Source organism: Etheostoma spectabile, chromosome 12, assembly GCF_008692095.1.
Source record: "Etheostoma spectabile isolate EspeVRDwgs_2016 chromosome 12, UIUC_Espe_1.0, whole genome shotgun sequence".
Lineage (NCBI taxonomy): Eukaryota > Metazoa > Chordata > Actinopteri > Perciformes > Percidae > Etheostoma > Etheostoma spectabile.
The window spans coordinates 13,736,669-13,757,502 of NC_045744.1; the positions used below are offsets into that span (position 1 = coordinate 13,736,669).

Consider the following 20,834-nt stretch of genomic DNA (forward strand, 5'->3'; position numbering starts at 1 on the left):
TAGTGTGATTCTAAACAAATGCAACCTGGGGTTGAACTGTGGATAATGGTTGATAAGGGCCCCAAATGAACCCAATGCAAAACATGTGGAGGCATGCAGAGATAATCGAGCCAGTAAAATTCCCTTTTCTGTGTTGGTGCTTTTGTGGGTTTTGTGAGTGAAATCATTTTTAAGGTTGTGTGTGCTAATAAATATGGGGGCTTTTTGGCAAAATCCATCACAAATTTTCCCCAAAATACTTTCAAATAAAAATTTTTGGGAAAAATAAAGTAACTTTTAATTCTACATTTTCAGCAAGGTGCAGAGGGGCACGACATATACTCCAATATATAAGTGAACCCAAAGAGATTGACATTAAGGTTTTTCTCCAATTGATAAAAGTGTCCCTTTTATGGCTTTTAAATTAAAAAATATATACACAAGACATTGGTCAACATCATAAGTGTCAGAAAACATTTAATACAACTTAGCTAGACCAGACAAATGAGCTCAGAAATGTTTGTAATTGCATTGTTATTCATGCTCCATGACTTATATGCTTGTGCATGTAAGTGTGAATGTGTACTTGTGCCTGTCCATATTATACGGTTTGTGTGTGTGAGTCCATAGATGCCTGTGTGTCCTGCCTTTAAGTGCAGTACATGTTTTAGTGTATATGCGTGTACTCATCTTCTGTATCTTTATATCTACGTCTCCAAGATTGTGTGTGTGTGTGTGTGTGTGTGTGTGTGTGTGTCTGTCTAGCTTGTGACTGATGCATGTTAGAACTTGTATTCTTACTTGCACACCGGGTCTTTGTGCACATTAATCTCTGCTGCAGCATGTTGCCTTGTATACACTGCTCTCTCTCCCTGACCCAGTATGCTGTGTGATCCTGTCTGCTACCTCATTTGTCTCCATCATAGGACAGGCAAGGTTTCCACTCACCAAAGCGCAGTATGTTTCTGGCGGATCTCCACACGTGATATTTGGGGGGTCGAGGGCCACTCGCAGGTACTTTGTCATGTCGGTGGCTTCTGGCTGACAGGCCATGTAGTCCCACGTCAGGCCCTCCTCTGTATAGATCTGGGACTTGCACACATCATAGTGTCCCCAGGCCGCTGGGTAATGTTGCATGGCATGTGCCACACTGGTGCACACAGCTTGCAGAGTGAACAATGCGGGCCAAATCATCTCTGATCTAGTTCTGTATGGTGTCTGTGGACCTTTTTTTGTCTTTACAGCTGATTCTTCGTCACAGAAATGACAATATTGCTGAGCATTTTCTAAATTAACTGCAGCTTTGAATGGTGCAATGGTGCTTTTGGGAACTGTGGTAGCATGTTGCTACTTTTGTTTGAGCAGCTCCAGGCAATGGTTAGCACTCATTCAGTTATTTTGTCTTCGATTGCTGCCACTTCTGACCCGGGGATGAGGTGTGTCCACAAGGAAGCTTCTTCACATGTGTTGGGCGTTGATGAAAGGGTCAACAAACGGTCAGATGTGATGTGCAGAGAGTAGTGATAAGTCAGGGGCTGCTAGATGTCTTAGCTAGATCTCCTGTCAATTGTGGTTTTAGCAGCAGTCAGCTTCCTAAAAGACAGAAGAACATGACAGTTTGGTGAATTAGACAGATGGCATAAACAGTTATCGCTGTTAATAGAGGTTCGACATGGTTTAAGGGAATGAGGTGGCTATGTAGTGCATCTTACACACACATACATAATATATACACAAACACAATGCAGGGCTCTGCTGATTATATTCATCCCTCTATAATAGCCTTGCCAAAATCACTGTATACATCTCAAATTGAGCTTGTTCTGCAAAGCCTAATCTCAATTTTTTGTATACAAAAACGCTTATTTTGATGTGTCAAGTTACTGCATTTAAGTCATTGCTTTTCCGATTTTCTTGTATGGCCGAATGCAGAGTTGCGTTTGTCCCAATGCCTTCAGAGGCATTTTGGAAATATTAAAGTAAAATTGGGAGACAGAAATGGTCTATTTGAGGGATTGCATGTTTCTCAGAGCTATCACAAGCCATCAGTCAGATGGCCTAACTCATCAAGTAATAGTGCCTGGCAGCAGTCAGAGGAGACCCACGCAATGTCTCAGGTTCAACGTGTGTGCAGTAGTGTAGAAAATATAACTGAGCAGCTATATACAGCTGCCTGCAACGGAGTAATGACAGAGTAAATAGGAGTTAAGTTACTGTTGACTGTCAGTGTGCTCAGGTGGCCTGAGGTTTTGCCATAGAGAAAGGAAGTCCATATTCCTGCGAGTGGCAAATTCACTTACATTTCAATTGGACCTCTGCCTACTTAGGGCACCTTTTCAACAAGCATGTATGGGCTATGCTCTTAAAAAGCCCATTACAAGTTTGCCGTGTCACGTCACATTTATTCGTACGCAGATTCAGACTTGAAAAATGCCTGACACAAGCAGCTGGTACATGCAGTTGAACCAGTAAGTTTCCGGTCAGCAGCTTTCCTCTCTACCCTTCAGGCTGCAGCCGCGTCCCTCTGACTGACAGATACTGGTGGAATAAAATGTTTCAGGTAAAATGGGGTTTGAAGCATTTGGAGAATATTTAATGTTCTAAGGAAAGAGCTGTGTCAAGAGATTAAAGTTTTTATCCAGAGATTACCAAGTCAATTCAAATTAATTAACAAAGGGATTTTAATAAAAAGGTTTGACTTGTGAAAGGAGAAAGACAGATCAGATTTGAGAAACAGCAACTTAATGAGTTGCTGTGGCTCGCATATGCAGGCTGGTTCCTGGGCTCCCTGCTTACACCTAGAGGCATTAGAATTCAGTATTTTAATTTGGCCAGCTTGTCTTGGAATAAAAATTGTGCAAATTCGAATGAGTTTTGATCACATCTAAAGTAATTACTGCTTTCCTTCTTCCAACCTAATGCCCCTTTAACAATTTGACTACAGGCTTGAATGCATTTCAACTGTAATGTCAGTTCATCTGAGGCAGAAAGATCAGCTACACTACAGACCCTTCAAAGTGAGCCATGTCAGGAGGTATAAATGCCAGACTTCTGGTGGGAAATTTTGGCTCTTTAAATATGTGCTCATGTCAATCAACAAGACTCCCAAGAAGAGGCCAATTACAAATTTGATAACACAGCTGGAACTCTCAGTTATAAATAAGCCATTTCTTTAAGGGGATGCATGCATCAAAATTCATGAATATAAATGTCAGTGATCAGAGATGCAGCACGGAATGGACCACTCTCAACTTACATGACCATGCACGCACGCACGCACGCTAGCACGCATGCACGCAATGCTAGCACGCACGCACGCACGCACGCACGCACAGGTTTACCACCTTTCATAATGAAGCAGAATTTCATTATAAAGAGAGTTAAGCAGCTGCTCAGTAGCCAGTGGATCAGACTGTGGTTGTAGTGGGCAGCTTCCAGGTATGAATATGTAACTGTTTAAATGTGATCAGGGTGTCCCTGAAAAAGAGAGGCTTCCTCTCACTGAACCTTCCCTGAATAAAGAAAGGTAAAAAAGGTTGCTTATTATTGTATTCAATAATTCAAAGCTAATAAGCAAATGGAGCTAACCACGGGAATACTGGATTTAATTCCTCGACACTTGGAGCAATGAAAACCATACAGATGAAAGGAAGGTCTCCGTAGACAGACACTATTCAATATTAGAGCACTACTAAGTGACAGGAAAGGGGATAAAACATACAATATCAAATGTTTAACATCTGTGTGATGCTGAATAAACATTTTCACTCAAAAATCTTTGCTATAGAGGTCCAAACATAAAAAAAGTCACAATCTTCAGTTAAAATATATATAGTAAAGAAATGAATACATTAAACCCCAACATAGAATGATCTACCTTTGTTTCCTCCACCTTTGCATTTATCAAAATGCAAGGAAAAGCTCAGGAATGTCATAATTTCACTGAGAAAAATATGAGGTCAGATTCTATATTAAAAGTCATCAATATTTGAGCATCTCTCCTACGCAGGGGGAGAGAGAGCTTAGGTTGACTCCCCCCCCACCCCCCCACCCTCTTTTCCTTTACTTGTTTTTGAAGCCTCTGAAACACCCCCTTGTGTCCGCTTGCATTTCATCCCCTGGGCAACTCAAGCATGGCAGAGTGTTTTAAAAGTCAGCAGGCAGCCATGCCCTGTGGCTTATATTGGTTACAAACTCCCAGCCAGACTCTTCAAAACCATGGCAGGATGTATTCCTTTCATTTTATAGTAATCTGGCTAAAGTGTGGGCATGCTCTCTGTTTCTAGTGTGTTATAAAGACGCATACTTGTTTTTTAGCATGTACTGTATATCAATGCCATTTGAGCTCCATTGACTAACATTACCTTGTGATTGCATGTGCGAGTACTATGAAAGGGGGAAAATCCGTGTAGGGAGGTTTGTCGGGGTGGTGGATGGGTAAAACACAAGACTTTTGTCCAAGAGACCGAGGATTGCGTCCTGCGTGTGACGTTTCCTTGTCCGGCTTTTGACACACCTCAACCATCGCGTTCTTCTTTCACTAAAGCCAAACACGTTTTTTATTTCCTAAACCCAACCCTGTTGTTCTTTTCCTAAACTCAACCAAAATGTTCTTCTTTTAATAAAAGCCAACCCCGTTCTTCTTTTCCTAAACTCTAAACCATAGCTTTCTTCTTGCAATAAGACGTTCTTATCGTGATAACATGGCAAATGGTGTGAATGTGTACGCCCAGTCTATACAGCGTAGACATACCTGTACATGCGGATAGCTAAAAAAAGGGTACAGATAACATGCCACTTGGCTCAAGGAAGTTGGCGTGTACATTTACGCGAAGTCATGATGCCATGTTGGACTGTGGCTTTCTGTTCACCTCTTGGCACCCCTACAGGGAAAAGTGATGGGGAGCTGTTTATGGCGCTGAAAAACAGGACATCATATCTGCTCCTGTGCTCCACAGTGTCTTTAACATTGACATCAGTATTTTCAAGATGACACCTTTATTGATTTTAGAATTAAAAACTAAAAAAATCTCCGACAGCCTAAACTGATGCTCACTCTGTGGTTCATCATGCAACATTTTGCTATTTTGTTGTTTTGATTTTTTGTATCGAGCACCTGCATGGTCAGGATTTTGGATGTTCACAGGTACAATACTGCCTTGTTGTGTGTATTGATTTTGCTGACTTCCAACCAATAACTTCTGATCCATTGCCAGTTTGAGCAGACTGATGCTTTGTGGCTGGCTGATGAGCGCAACAATAAACGGTTAATGCTTCCAACTTTTTCCGTGCCAAGAACAAACCCTTCCATATGAGTCACAGTGGGATCTACTGGCAAGCAAGAGCATGTGTGTACACATTTGTTTTCTTATTGTTTTTCACTCCACTCTCTGCTCCTTCAATTTCAGTCATGCTCTCTCTCTTCAAACCATTCTCCATGTTTTTGTCTCTCAACAGCATTCTTGCTGCACTATCCCCAAGCACATACAATATTACAATTAATGTCCAAGAGCTGCTCCTTTATCCTCTGTAATTAGAATGCCTTTTTATTTACAACAAGGACTGACTGTGCGTTTCTGCAAATAGTTTTCCTGAGAGGATGTGGTTGATGTGGTGACAATGTGAGGGTTCCTCACTGTGGAGCCCAGCTAGAGAACCAGCCTGCCTACACCACTGCCACACATGAAATATGATGCCATATATTATTCAAAGTTCCTCTCCTGAACCACTAACATGCAAAAACACAGAATATGTTGCTCACATATTAAATCCAGGACATGTAACATGCATGCAATAAGAAACAGAGGAAAAAGATCAAGAAAAAAGTCAAATAATTTTTATATTTTCACAGTTCATATACCCAGGTTAAATAAAGATGCAAAGAAAGCAACCATTTATCAGAACTTAGACGTAACATAAGCTGTGCTCGGTATGTTCTGGGTCAGATTTTGCGCAGAGGCGAGGCACACCTAGATCTGATTTTACTGACCTCCTGCGCAACAGGTTAAAGTCCATTTTATTGAATTTAGGCTGTTCGAATGAGGATAATGGGGGTACATTTAGACTAACAACAGCTTTAGATAAAGTAATGCAAATCTATTTTTATAAGCTCCCACATCTTGCAAAACAAAGACAATTTCCTTAATACAGTAAAACCTCTTAAAAAGGAAATTGAAGAAACGCTGTTGAATGTTTGTATTCTATTACATGTGCGCCGCTCATTCCTTTTTCATTTAACCCTCTTGAAACCTGATTACAGTTAATGTTCCGCCCATGAAACAGCCCACTATAATTACCCCATAATTGCCCATTTAGTTACGATTGTGTGACGGTATGCAAAAACAATACTCACTTTTAACTTACACTCCTGGGACGAGCTGCTCATTCAACAAGTTACTTACAGCCAAGACTACTTGCAGAAAGATTTCCATACGCCTTTTACTGATTCTTCTATAACCAATGTATTCAAATTTCACCCGATGGACCAATAAAAGCGATGTATGCGCAGAAGGCGCTCAACGTTTTCTCTTTCTCACAACTTTTCTTTAAACTTTTGCTCCTCATTAAAGCTGCCTTTCCTTCCAAATAGCATTCCAGGACTCGCTCACGTTTAGACCTTTTCTTTCGCGCTTAACGCCGCCGAATATTGACTGGTCTGGTGTCCACACAGGCTATTTGGCTTTGCGCAGCGCTGCTCTTGGCTCAGCGTTCATCGGAATGGTGCACGAAAGACACTTCAAGTATAGCCTTCAAGGGAATTCACAGTGGTCACAAATTAACTCCATAAACGCGTATTAAAACACATCCCAATGGAGAGCAACTCTTGGAGTCGTTTGGATAGATTTCTCTGTCCAGCCGAGTTGTGGACGGGAGATGAGGAAATAGATAAGCAATCTTTCTAAAATGGAGCCATTATGTCCAGTTACATATAGCGCTCCGCCGGGTCCTAAAGATAATACTGACTTGCTTGTAAATCTCAACTTCAACCGTTGTTTTTACGCGGTTGTTAATTTCGAGCAACTGCGCCAAGTATTCAGCCTTCCCTAGAGCAATTTATTGTGATAGGCGGTACAGTTGTTTGCCATAAGGGCTGATACTGTGTTTAAAATGCAACTCGTCGCTAAAATTCAACAAAGCCAGTGACTTTATCTCGCTGTGATGTTTGTAGAAAATCATGGAAAATGATATTCTCACTTTTATTCATATGAAGGAAATCCTAAACCCTTAACACGAATCGATTTGTAAACGTAAACATAGCTGCAGGGGCACTAGTGGAATCTTCTATATTAAGTGTTCCGATAATTACTCTGCCACGAGCTGCATCGCTTTCTACAGCTGCCCAAACAGCCCAAACAACTGCAAGCCTAAACGCACCGATGTCATTCGGAAAACACAACAGTTCAAACAGGTTGACTACAGTATACAGTAATAGGCATTGCAATCCTCACCTCTAATAAAGAATAGGCCTATCACACACACATATATATCTAAAGGCAAATCAAACCTAGAGTAAACTGACTGAGTTTTTATTATCACGTCTCAGGAGCATGACGGGGGATGCATGTGGAGAGTAAATCCACCGAAACTTAACAGAGGCAAGTCCTCAAGGCAGGCATTCAAAGTAGGTTGCAACGCAATCAGAATGCAGTCTAAGTTGCAAGAATTGGATCGCCGAAGGAAAAAAAAAAACTAAATCTTAAAATACAATATAATTCGTTTGTTTGTCTATAAACTGAGAACCAGAGGTCACAGACACAGACTATTACCAGATCAACACCGCTTCAGCCGCACTCGATGCTTCCGGAAAAACAAAAGAAGAGCTTACCTTCCATCTAAGAATGTTTGGGATTTGAGGCTTTGCTGCAAAAAAAATAAATAAATAAGGAAAAGGAGAAAAACTCCTCTGGCTGGACTTGTTGGTGTAATTATTTGGCGAATTTTGAAGGCAGAGCTGAAAGAATAACTACAGTTAGGTGCGTCTACCAGGCTCCCTTGGCGAGGAGTCATAGATGTCACCCCCTCCTCTACAGGGTGCCAAGCAGCACGGCAAACAGCCGCGGTGACAGGTCGTTTTGAACACGCATTTTAATTGTGCTGTATTGCCAACTGGCGGAGATTGCACGATAAGAACAACCGCGCCCATCTGAAGGTCACCACAGTAATTGAGTGGACCGTGTCGGTGCATAAAGGCTTAATGCTCCTGAGTTTTAGCATCAGGAACTCTAGCCCTCATATTCTCCATTCGCATTTTTAGAGGTGTGTAAAATGATTTTGTTCCTTCGAAGACACAGAGCTCAGTTCTGGTTTCTAAATCGTTTAACAAGAAATGCAAAGGTTCTGCTCTGGAAAGCTTTTCAGTTTTCTTACATTATGCTGTCTTTACTGTCTGCTAATCTACTTAACCCTGCATGTTCAGCACCCTGGACAGCTCCTGCGCCCTGTAGGAAACTTCACAGCATGCTGGAGTGGATTTTTAATGACGAAAGTGACATATTATCAATTGAAATTATGCTTGAAAGCTCTTTATAACCGTTTAGAAATAAATTTTTATGAATCCAGTTTATTATAGTAAGAAATTTAGGGCTCCCATTGGGTTACTTCCTCCCTCAATCTTTTTTTTCTAATCTTTAGTCATTCACTTGTCCTTCTCTCCTCCCCTCCTTAGATCTATTCATCAATTGTATTTTATTATTTAAGAATAAAACCATTGTAATGAACCATGTTGTTTTCAAGGTGTCCATTTAGCTGTTTTTGTTATTTTCATGTCATCTCTTTCTTTTAGATACAGTATCAGAAAGTACTAGTGTACATCAAAACGTTTTTGTCTTGCTCTTCAATACTCTTTATTTGGAGCATATACGCTAAGCAGTTAAGTGTTCAAAATGCCCCCTAAATAGAACCATAGCCCGTATTGATTAATATGCACTCGAAAAATGGAATGAAAGACCTGCAATCCCATTAAAAAGTGACAATGCCATTTCTGTTCTGATAAAGACAGATTTTGGTTGGGACCGGAGCTGAATGACAACAAGTGTCTCTTCCCCACTGAGGTAAAGTGGCTCACATTGTATCTGAGGGCTCAGCCTTTGCTTAGAGCGACTGCTGCTCTTGACATTTCCATTAAATCATTCCTCTAGGAAATGCTACCATCCCGCCCTGACAGTCACATTTCCATGACTGTGCTCTGTCATTTTGATTATAAGCAGTATGGATGGATGGATGGATGGATGGATGGATGGATGGATAGATAGAACAAGCTAAGATGTTCACAGTGAAAATGCTAACACGCTGAGTTTAAGTTTAGTGTTTTAGCATGCTAATATTTGTGTTATATTCATTCATTATGTTCAACACAAAGTACATTCAACACAAAGTACATCTAAGGCTGATAGGAGCGTATTTTTGGTTTAGATTTGTTTTCCAGTCATTTAATCATAAACCAAATATTTGACAAATAAAAACATTCTGACCTGATGATTCAATTTTCAATTCAATTTTATTTATAGTATCAAATCATAACAAGCGTTATCTTGAGACACTTTACAAAGACCCAACAATTCCACTAATTCACACAAGAGCAAGCATTTAGTGTGACAGTGGCGAGGAAACTAGGATGGCACTAGGTAAAAAGTCAGAGGATCACTAAAGTGATTACAACTACTCTGTACTAAATGTCATGGTAACTCCTCCACTCCTTCAAACAGTTTTCGATCATTTAACTCAAAATCAGAAATGTCACCCTCCTAGTGGTGCTAGAAGAAGAAGTCAGAGGATCACCAACATCATTAGGAGTCGTTCTCTGGGGACTATAATTGCCTGGAAAAAAGTGCATGGCAATCCATATATTAGTTGTTAAATTATTTCAGTCTTATCCAAAGTGGTGGACTGACTGACCGCCCTTGCCGTTGCTACAGCAATGCCACTAGATTGGCTAAAAAGATAAATGTCCAAAGCCACAATGTAAAAAAAATATTCCACAATCACAATCATTTTTGGGGTTTCTGTTTTTGCTTTACCAATTTTTATTCCATAAACAGTAGTAAAGGAACAACTATTAGACCACAGTTTATTGAATTTCAATGTTTGCACACTACAGTAGTTTGACGTAGTAGGAATACAAATTGCTGCAATATATGGCTCCCTCACAGCCCCCATGGGTCAAAGGCTGCAGGGTCATCTGAATGAATCAACAATGCCTGCTTGAAATCACATCATAGAGTAAGGAATTCCTCCGTAGCTGCTCCACGGTTTTTTCAGCAGCATGCTACGTTGTACAATGAGGATACAGAGGTGGAGTCTGCCCTCTCACCCTCTCACCCTCTGCATGTCCTCTCCCTCGGTGCCACCCAGAGCTTACGCTGACAGAGATGGAGGGTTTGCTGTTTGATTCAACTCTCAGGGGTCTATTGATAGTTTCAAAGTGGAGTCCACCTGCCACTGCTTTAATCATCCGTGACCCCAGCTGCATGTTGGAAGACTGCAGAGGGGGACGGGATCAGCAGCCCTTTACGTGTGTGTGTGGTGTGTGTGTGTGTGTGTGTGTGTGTGGTTTGTGTGGTGTGTGTGCAGTCAAGGGAGAGAAAAATAGAAGAAATATGCACAGATAAAGATAGAGAGAGGATGAAGAAACATTCAGACCTAAAGAGATATGATGAGGAGAATGAATGAGTCTGTCCAGCCATTCTTTTAACCTCGTCATTATGTGTGGGTTGAGAGTCTATGCAAGAGAGAATAACACTTGTTTTGATTCCACTCAGCTCCAAACTTCTGTTTTTTCTTCTCATGAAGCATTTCTTTCTGGTTTAAATGTATTATTAGTGTATCTAATCAGATTTTTTTCCAGAGTTGGAGCAGAGTAAATCAGCATGCAGGCACAACTTATGGCTGCCAATTAATTCAATTTATTCCTAAGCCTTTCTTAAGGCCAAGGTTATAATTATGGCATGCAATTAGAAGGGGTATAAATATTAGATAACTTCCAAATTCCCAATGAAAGTTAACCCAAAAGTTGTTTTTTCAGGTATTGGTGATTTACATAAAGAGCTCAGAGTGCTTCTGGCTTTAATTAAAGTAAAATTTACATACTGCTGACAAACATTGCTCATCTATTGTAGAGTTTGGGTGAGAAGGTTGTTATATCTGTTTACCTTTGCTGATTGCGTCACCAGAAGTCTACTGATAATTGGTGAAACTTTACCTTTAAAGTGACAAGTTGAGCAACCGTGTGGTGGCATATGATGTGACAGTGTAGCTTTTCACCAAGTAAAATTTGAGTAGGTTGTTGCCACACATAAAAGTGTCAGTGTACAAGAAATATGTGACTTTTCGGGAGATTATGCCAAAGCCACTGCAGTGCAGCTTAGAACAGGAAGTGATCATGGCAAGGAAGGAGATGGGAGAGTCAGAAACCTCTCTTTGGAATTAGTTCAAGCATTGCTGGTGTGTGTGTGTGTGTGTGTGTGTGTGTGTGTGTGTGTGTGTGTGTGTGTGTGTGTGTGTGTGTGTGCGTGTGTGCGTGTGCGTGTGCGTGCGCGTGTGCGTGCCAGGGAAAGTAATGCTGATTTGAGACACTAAGCATAAAATGTATTCATTAAGTTTGTAAACATCCTTATTACTTTTATGGTAAACATGTAAAAGATAAATCAAACTGCAATTACTTCTATGTCTTAATAACCTCTGTTAGTTACCAGTACAATTAGTTTACTAAGTTACCACAAGACAATGATCAAAAACAAATCAAACCATAGGGATTGTCTTGTCCCATTTCTGATTTGTCCATCGATTAAAATTTGTTGGGTGTTGCTCTCATTGATGGCAGTTTTCGCAGCTTGAAGAAGCAATTTACCCATTAGAGCTTTGTACATAACATTAAAAATTGTGACGCCACCTGCCTACAAAGCTAGCTGGCTCTCTATCTACTTCTGTAAAAAAATAGCAACAGAAAAATGGCCACAAAATAGGTAACAAGTATGAATGGGATTGACACAGCTGTACGGAAATAACAACTTTTAAATCAGCATGTTTCTTTCGACTTGACAACATTAAAGGGGATTGTTTTTCACACTTTTTCAATGTGTTCACACACATTTAGTTATCAGGAGTGCCTAACAATCCACACACTGTGAAATAACACAACCCAATCAGTTTAACTGGGCTTTCTAGATCAAAAAACAAGGGATTCAACACATTCAGATTTAGCTCCCCTTTCTATGTCACATGCAGGCTCATTAGAATATACTGCCCCCCCATCTGTATCTCCACCTACAGCTTCAGAACCACCTTGCATCCTATTTTTTCTTGCAAGCCAATGAGAGCAGGCTTAGCTTTTTGAGAGGGGAACTTACAGAGAGGTGCTAAAATGGAGCGTTTTAGACAAAGGTTAAATACAGGTATATTCAGAAAGACAGTATGAGAAAAATTTGTGTTTTTTGCATATCCATGTTCTAGTAGAAACCCAAAATATGAACCTGAAAATGACTTTATGTCACCTTTAAATTAACTCCTCCTAGCAGTTCCTGCCGCAAGTGATGACAGCAAGACAGATTCCTTACTTACTAATAATTGTTTGGGGCGAAACAAAGCAACATGTTTTTCTCAATTGTTCTCCCCAGTAAAATTGCTGCCATCATAACTTCTGTATCCAAAGATAAAAAGACCTAATTTGGCCACGAAACTTACTGGAAATTAAGGGTAGTGTGTGCCTCTATGGCTCACATAACTGGCCAAGAGAGTGAAGTCACACTCTCCATTTAAAATAATTTTCTTAACCTGTACAGCAATGCACTTGCAGTTTTGATATGAAAGCCCAGAAACATGAACAAAAGTACAATGCAATACATTTTTGATTATTGGGTTAACACAAGTGGTACTGTTGGAGCAACTGTTTCTCAAAGTATAGACCACATTACAGATGGCGAGCATGTCACTGTCCCCCCCCCCCCCTTTCATAACCATCATCATCATCCTTCTGGATTCTGTATCTTTTCAAAAGTGATTGTCGTTTCTAGTCTATGCACACCAAGCACCAATAGGATGCTCTGGCTGGAGCTGGACTTGGCGTTGTTGCAAAGAAGGAAAAGGAAAACATTTGATAGAACCAAATCCAATTTGAAGTTAAATAGAATATTAAGTAAGGTGTTCACTACTGAAACCTTTTAAATGACGCATTGGGTTGAATTGTTGGTAACCATCATAATTATCTATTACATGACAGACAGAAGGACAGACAGACAGACAGACTACTCTTTGCACTCTGGAATCAAAAGTTTTGTTGAGTGGGTGGCACACTTCCCTGCCAGGTATGAGAGGAAAGCGGGTGGCACCTCAGCTGCACCAGAACCAGGGCATATGAGCAGCTGGAGCCCAGATTCTCTGTGCTACATTTCACAACATGATAGATGGCACGAACAAACCAGTTCATTAACAGCCCTTCTTAATTTTTGAAAGGAGATAAAAGTGTTCTTTTAGGATGAAATTGATAATCTAATGAGGTGATAACTGTGAACTTTTCCCATCTGAACTATAGGCCCATTGACACATGCAGATTTTTTTCTGCCCTTTTGCTTCAATAGACAAATGAGATGATGCTATTAAGTGTTTAATTGTGGCTGTATGTACTTATGATGGCTTATACTGTACTTGCCACAGGCTTATTCAAATTTTCAAGATGATATCAAGCTATCAAGATGACTTTAAATTAAAAATTGATGAAATCAAAGTGCTTAACGTGTCATAAAACAATCACTGCTAGTTTTGGAGGTGAAAAAGAACATCCCATTAGGTAATAGGCTGCTGGTGGCTTTGTACGTTTTTTTCTTTCTTTTGCGGTACAGCGTTGATTCCAAAAGCTCTAAGTTTTGATTCACATGTCTACAAACCAAAGTGAGCCTCTTGACATTTATTAGGTGCGGCATGCCAAAAAGTCCACATATTCCCCGAGGTTCTTTTGATTTGTCTTGACAATGTTTAGACTTTTATGTGTTGCAGAGGAGAGTAGATATTTCCTTGCAAGATTTCTGGTGGATTGAGAGTACAGTGGTGTTATATTGCAGATAAGAAAAATGGAATAGTTGACCACAATGTTTTAATTGTTTTGCTCCTTGATCTTTGCTAATAAATTATTTGGTGGATTTTAAAGGCTCATTTACTGGGAAACTGGTGTCAGTTGTTGGAGCAAATTGTGAAGTTTATTAAATTTTGTCATAAGGAATAAAAAAACAAACATTAGAATCAGACCAAGACAGTATTTCTTGGCTCAACATTTTATGTCTTGTAGCTTTTTTAGTAGTTCAGTAGTTTGTTTCTACTTCAAGAAAGATGATGTTCACATCCATGTAGTTGCTGGTGCAGCACACATAAGTATTCAAAACAAGTGTAGTCTACACAACAACTGGATCATTGTGTGTGCCTTATTTGCACAATTAACGTATTTTTCCGGAGCATCCAGCTGTTGTGCGGACTTCACTCACCACTAGTCTGCTTCCCAGAAGGCAGCCTTAGATGAAATATATCCCAGAATCTATTATCTATAAATTGGATTATATTACAGATAACATAGGTCTGGTAGAGGCACTCAAAAGACAGTAATCAGAGTCTAACCAACCAACACTGGACGCATGGTAACACGGTTCAGCACAGACAAATGTTGCCATTGTCATTAATTAAAATTCCAAGCAGCCATTCATTTTTCTTTGTCGCTACTACATGCATCTCTCTATTCAACATGCAGTACCATCTTATCCTACAAACATGAAACTATTAATGGATTGGACTTTTCTTGGGTTCTGCCTTATTAATCACCTGACTATAAATTAAGCCTGCACAGCCTGTGCTGAGCTTGTTACTCTCATATATCACGCTATTTGCGTCTGTCATGTTCGGAGCAGTTCATTATTTCCAACATGGACCACTGGCACCCGACAAGGTAGTCATTGACCTCCATTGATGTGGAGACTGCCTGCTAATGTTTAGGTCCACTTAGAGAATATTGACTCAGAAGGTTAGAATATACAGCAAAATAAATATGTTGATTTGTTTGTCTGTAAGTGCTTGACTAAGAATCCACTCACACATGCTTTCATTGAGGTTAACCTGTTAGGATGTTTAAAAACCACAGGGACGTCAAAAAATAAACTCAACTGCTAAAGCTGCTGTAGTATCAGGAGGAAAGAGATCACATCTTCAAAAACTCTTGCGAGCTCAACAAATAACAACTGTGCTCCCACTGGCTCTCCTACACTGCACTGCATCTCACTTTGAAATTACAATAGTAATTATTAGTTATATTATTACCTGGCTTTTCTTTAGCCACTAAACATGCCTACTGCATGTTATATAATAGTTACAAATTACCCAGCATGGTGTATGTAGCCTGTGGGAGTCCAGACAACCTTAGTTGTCAAGTCAATTTTCAGACAAATCCAGTTGAGTTTGAGGTGAGACAAGGACCAGAAGTGATTAGTAGGCTTGCCACGGTAGTCGTTTTTACACATCGGGGGGGGTTGGACATACACCGATTACATTTCTGTTCAGAAAGAAAACCAATTCATTTAATTTTTTCCTATTAGCGGCCCCGTGAAACTGCTCTGCTCTGTACAGCGTCGCAGCACAGAGTACGAGTCAAATTTCACTCATCACCTGACAAAATACGTTAGCATCAACGGGCCGCTGACCAAACACCCCAATTAGTTCAAATATAAATATTTCAGGACATAAGATGAATACCTGGTCCATAATACTACCTTCAATTATTGGTAGTATAATATTTGGATGTGGAGTATACACATATGTTAAGTATAATCACAATTTAAAGGATAAGTTCACTTTTTTTTTTCATGTCTTGAAACAATGCACAGTTTGTTTTGTGTAAAACATGTATTTGAAGTTCAGCCAAAGTTTATATAAGGCTTTACCAGTCCGAGTTAGTCAAATCAAGTTGAAGAGTGCCCTTTCAAAGTTACAGTTATGACGTTCCCTTTCCTTTAAGGCATTTTCTAGTCCCACACAAGTATCTACTACAGGTCTATCTGTCTGCCTTGTATTCTTCCACTTCCAAGTAATTAGTACAGAGGAACTGACAAATCAATTCAATGTATTTGGATGTCAATTATATCTAAATGTTTCTATAAGTGAATGTTTGTATCTTAGGAAACAAGATAAAATGAACTGCAGTTTTTATTTAATGTGTTTTAGACAAGTCAGCTGTCATCCGTGTGTGGGACAGAAAATGCAAGAAAGAAGCTGTTTTCAAGTTACATATGAGTCAATACCAGATGCTAAGTAGAATAATACTGTATTCATATGAGTTTTATGTTTGAGCAGGTCTTCTTTATGGCAATATGCTTTTTATATGATTTTGCCATCAATGTGATTAAGGATTTTGATTTGCTAGGTGTTTATTCTGCTAGATTATTTTATCTGTAAAAAGTCTTTCAAATATGATTTTTTTATATTGTATTATATCAATATTTCAATATAAAATAAGATTACGTGCTAAATGATGTTTCTCCTATGGCGCACTCTTACCTTGACATATACTTTATTTATCCATACCAGTTTTCAGTAAATGATGCCTAATGTTTACTCATGCCTTATTAGAAAGTAAGAAGCATACAAGCCTTAATGCATGAGTCTAATAACATGTATACCTGCTGAATCAATGGTTTATTAGATGGCCCTCTGATAAGGAGTTACTAACTTTTATACCTGCAATCCATAAATATTAAAAATGGATTTCCAACATTTTTAACTGCATGTGTTTATTAATTCAGCCATTCATTGTTATGCTGCAGTTAGAGAACAGTTGGTTTGTCTTTACTCGAACTATTAACAGGCTTTGACATGCCTCCAGCTAAGGTATTTCATCAGAAACTCAGGTGATTAAAAGTAGAGGGGAAGCAGATTTTGCATAGTTGGAATGTCTTAGCCACAAGTTTTCTGGAGCGTTCCTTGAGCAGACTTTTATGTGGAAGATAACTGTCATCACATATTTTTTTCTGCCAATCTCATCTCCCCCAAAAACATGATATTTTTGGAGATAGAGTTACTGTATTTTACAGGCTCACGTATCTACCCATAGTGTTCTCTGTTCTCCCTCTATACTACCCCTGATATGTATGGTGCCTTTATTTATTCCACCCACACAAACAGATACCTGGGCACACAAGCACCTTGACACACACACACACACACACACACACACAAAACACACACACACACACACACACACAACACACACACACACACCACACACACATCATTCCAACAAGAATACACATATTTGAAAACACCGCCCTCAAATGGAGGCATCTTTGTGAAACGTTTCTTGTTGTTTTCTTATTCGGGTTTGCCATGCTCCTTGAAGTAACCTTCTCATTCTGAGAATCTGCAATGCAGGCTGTCTTCATTTAGGTGTTTGTTGGGTGGGCAGGGTGGAGACTGCATTATTTATGATGAGGCAAACCAGCAGCAAGTGTTAGGCACCAAACAGACATGAGAACAGCCCCTCATACCAGAGCGAAGCAATCAAACACAGTCCCTGTGCATTTAGTGACGCCTCATGACACCTCTTTTCATTTTACACATAAAACATTGCATCCTCTCCTGCTGAGTGCCTCGGAGAGGACAAGAATGAAAAGCTTCAGAATTGGGAGTCCTGAGAAAGCGTGTCAGCATATCTTCCCCAAATGTTGGTATAAAAGTGTTGCATCTGATTTGTCAGAAAATAAAGGAGTGCGTCGGAATCATGATAAACATTTCTCCAGATGAAAAAGGACACCTCTATCTCCACCCCTCATCTGGAGGAAGCATTGTTTTTTCAGCGCTGAAATAGGCAGCCGTCTCCTTGATATAGACAGATCTAATGAATTCATATTGCAATGCAAATAGCACCTATCCATTATCATCCACCACAGAATCCTCTTTGTTTGTCGGGATTTACATTAATCTCAGAATCTGAAGAGTGGCCGACAGAGACTTACTTGTTATGTTCATGTTATGGAAAATGAATAAAGCATGAAGGCGAAGTGTTTGGGTGCAGAACAGGCTTTGCGGTGAATACAGGGATGGGTTGAGAGATGTAGTGGGTGGATAGGTGTGAAGGAGATGTTGTGGGATGGAGGGTGGTGTGGAGGCCACAGGGTTCGCAGTTCAGGTCATTTGAGAAATCCTCAGTATTTCTTCAGTATGCAAGGCAGGTGCTGTAATCCAGCAAAACCTCCTTAAATATTAAACACCAACCACCTGCAGTTTCTCTCTCTCTCTTTCTATTCAATAATAGAACCCATCCATCGAAGCTGTGATATGAGTGATGGTTGCATAACAGAGAATGGTACGAGGCATGTTTGCAACAAAACCAACACATAACCATCCAATTTGTCCATGTAGTTATCGGGACATAGATTCTGTTGGATAAATAATAAACTTAAATTGCACTTCTACTTAATCAACAGATTTCCCGAATATCATGAATGCCTCTTAAGGAACTGGCTGGCAGGTTGTTGTTTTCAACAAAATTAGAATTACTAAAAATTCCTTATGGTTACAACACATGAATAACAGTTGTGTTCAGTTGTGTATATTTTACCTAATTAGATAACTGCAGGCTTAACATTTGACAAATAGATAGTTTGTTGATCTTTTCATTCCTAAAATTGACTTCAATCCCCGAAATGGATTTTGGTATTTCTCTGGAGGCCCAGCGTTGGCCTCATTTCCTGATCAAAAGAGTTGTCTCTTTCTGTCTGGGACAGATCTGGGATTAAATGGCTACCTTTGATGATTCACTTAGCAAAATTACAACCCTGTCTCCAAAGATTACACTCTCCGCATACTCCCCCATTTCTGAGGTTCTGTCAGTTAAAATACTTAATTTTAGATGTCAATTTAAAATCAGCTTTATTGGTGCACTCGATAAATTCTTTTTTCAATACTATGTACTGCATGCACAGACATATGTTGGTAAATCAAACATGTACAAACCGAATTCCCCCATGGTGGCAGTCTCAAATGAAGGCAAGGGTTAGTTTAAATATTTAAGACTCCAATACCCAGAGGTCCAAAGGAAGATTATTTCCCAACACAAAGGCTTTCAAGCGGGGGAGCAGAGTTCATGACCAGTAAAAACAAGACTTTCACCCAGGAAATGGGGGTCCGTGTCCTGGGAGTACTACTTAAGCGGACCGGTGTTTTAACCATAACCACAATCTTTATTCCAGACCCCAAAACATAACTGTCATGTGGCCGATTGTCATGTGAAAGTCACCGTAATTTCGTATGATATCTTACAAATTGTTTTCGCGCAATATCATAGGTCCATCACATATTCTTAATGAGAATATGTGACATTTAAATGCAGTCCGAGAATAGGCTACCATCTCAGTAATGGTTTGCGTGTTCAATTTATTCAAAACAATAATTTATACTTAAATTCATACTTATAGGTGTCTATCGACATTTGAAACAAACACAGTGAAACAAGAATGGGATTGACAAGTGGCAAGTGAAATAGACAGCAAATAAGTGTATTTCCCAAAATGTTAAACTGTTCCTTTAATTTGGGCAAATATGTTGCTTTAGTGTTTCCTCGGGGGAATTTGGTTTGCTTCTGCAGTTTTTTCTATAACTTAAACACTTCAACACGTGGAAGTTCAAACACTTAAACATGGAAGGCACAATGGCATTGTGTGGAATGGCAGAAGCCTGCAGGTTAGAGAAGTAGTTGTGTTGCTTTCATGTCACCAGTTTGAATCTAATCTCTGCACTCCCTCGATGTCTGTTACTTGAATGCTTTAAAGCAAGGTGCGGTATTACTCTGGACAAGTACCTTGTGCTGTTTTTGTTTTAGGTTGCACTCATTCAAAAATGGTGTTGAATAATTTTCAAAGGATGATATATGAACTGTTGTGTATTAACATTTTTGTAGATTTGTTTTCTGTTAAGATAAAACCTTAACAGATGTAAAGCATAGCTGTTGTTTTTTGTGGGAATGTTCTTAGAAACAGGACATGCTTACAAAAGCCTGGATTAACACCCATTGAAGCTAAAACCACCCTTTCTCATCAGTACATTAAATCTCAATAAAAGGAAAATCAACAACATCCCCTATAACAGAGCAATCTGTATATTTCTGCTCTAAGGATGTTATTTCAGATGTGTAATTAAAAGGGAATCCCTTTTAAGGGGCAATTGGGAACGTGTCACCTGTGAAAGTCCACGTGGCCTTTTCTTGGTTAGGGTTGATAGTGGTAACAAGATCCAACAGGGCACTTTTAGGGTCCATTTCAAATGTCGCCATCATGTCATTGTGTTGCCTGACAGCTGTGAATGACAGAGACAGAGAGGTCATAAGAGGAAATTTCATCCACTCTACGGCGAGGGGCGAGACGAGACGTGCACCTCTGTCAAGGCAATCCAGAGCTCGGCTGACAGATAACTGATACCTGGGCTTTAAAAGAAATGAGAAACGAGAGCAAGTCTAGGGCATCATAATCCCTTTGGAAAGGTTTTCCATCTGTCACAAACGTTAGTGACCGGGCTTGGGTAATTTCCCCACAGGATTTACAGAGAACATAAAAAAAGAGCCATGTAATGTTCCCCCTACCTCAAAGAGCCTAGCGGGTAGACAGTTGCAGCGGTGCCAGGTATGGAGAGATATATGGATTCACTCTTTTCATTTCATATGAAAAGCCAAGGTTTGCATGGCTTGATAGGCTTCTGTGGATAGCCATTGTTTGGGAGGATTAGAAATTACATCACTTATATCCAGACCTTATTGTGCTATAGCAAAGTTATGATGCCACAATATTGTGTTGATTTTAACAAGCTGTCACCACATACATGTATCACTCACTAGTTAC

At 39.7% G+C, this 20,834-nt stretch overlaps 1 protein-coding gene across 4 annotated transcripts in view; it reads right to left on the minus strand.

The window, feature by feature from the left end:
* Positions 1–7,992, minus strand: part of LOC116698497 (netrin-G1) — a 63,708-nt gene extending 55,716 nt beyond the window's left edge. For 2 of the 4 annotated variants that reach the window (XM_032530440.1, XM_032530437.1), the window contains exons 1-2: positions 6,332–6,867; positions 928–1,572 (exon numbers count right to left, since the gene is read on the minus strand). In XM_032530440.1, coding sequence (XP_032386331.1) covers positions 928–1,173 — 246 coding nt within the window. In that variant the 5' untranslated portion in view covers positions 1,174–1,572; positions 6,332–6,867. Of the gene's footprint in view, positions 1–927; positions 1,573–6,331; positions 6,868–7,804 lie in introns of those variants that run through there. The other 2 variants (XM_032530438.1, XM_032530439.1) reach the window with 2 other exon arrangements.
* Positions 7,993–20,834: the final 12,842 nt, after the last annotated feature.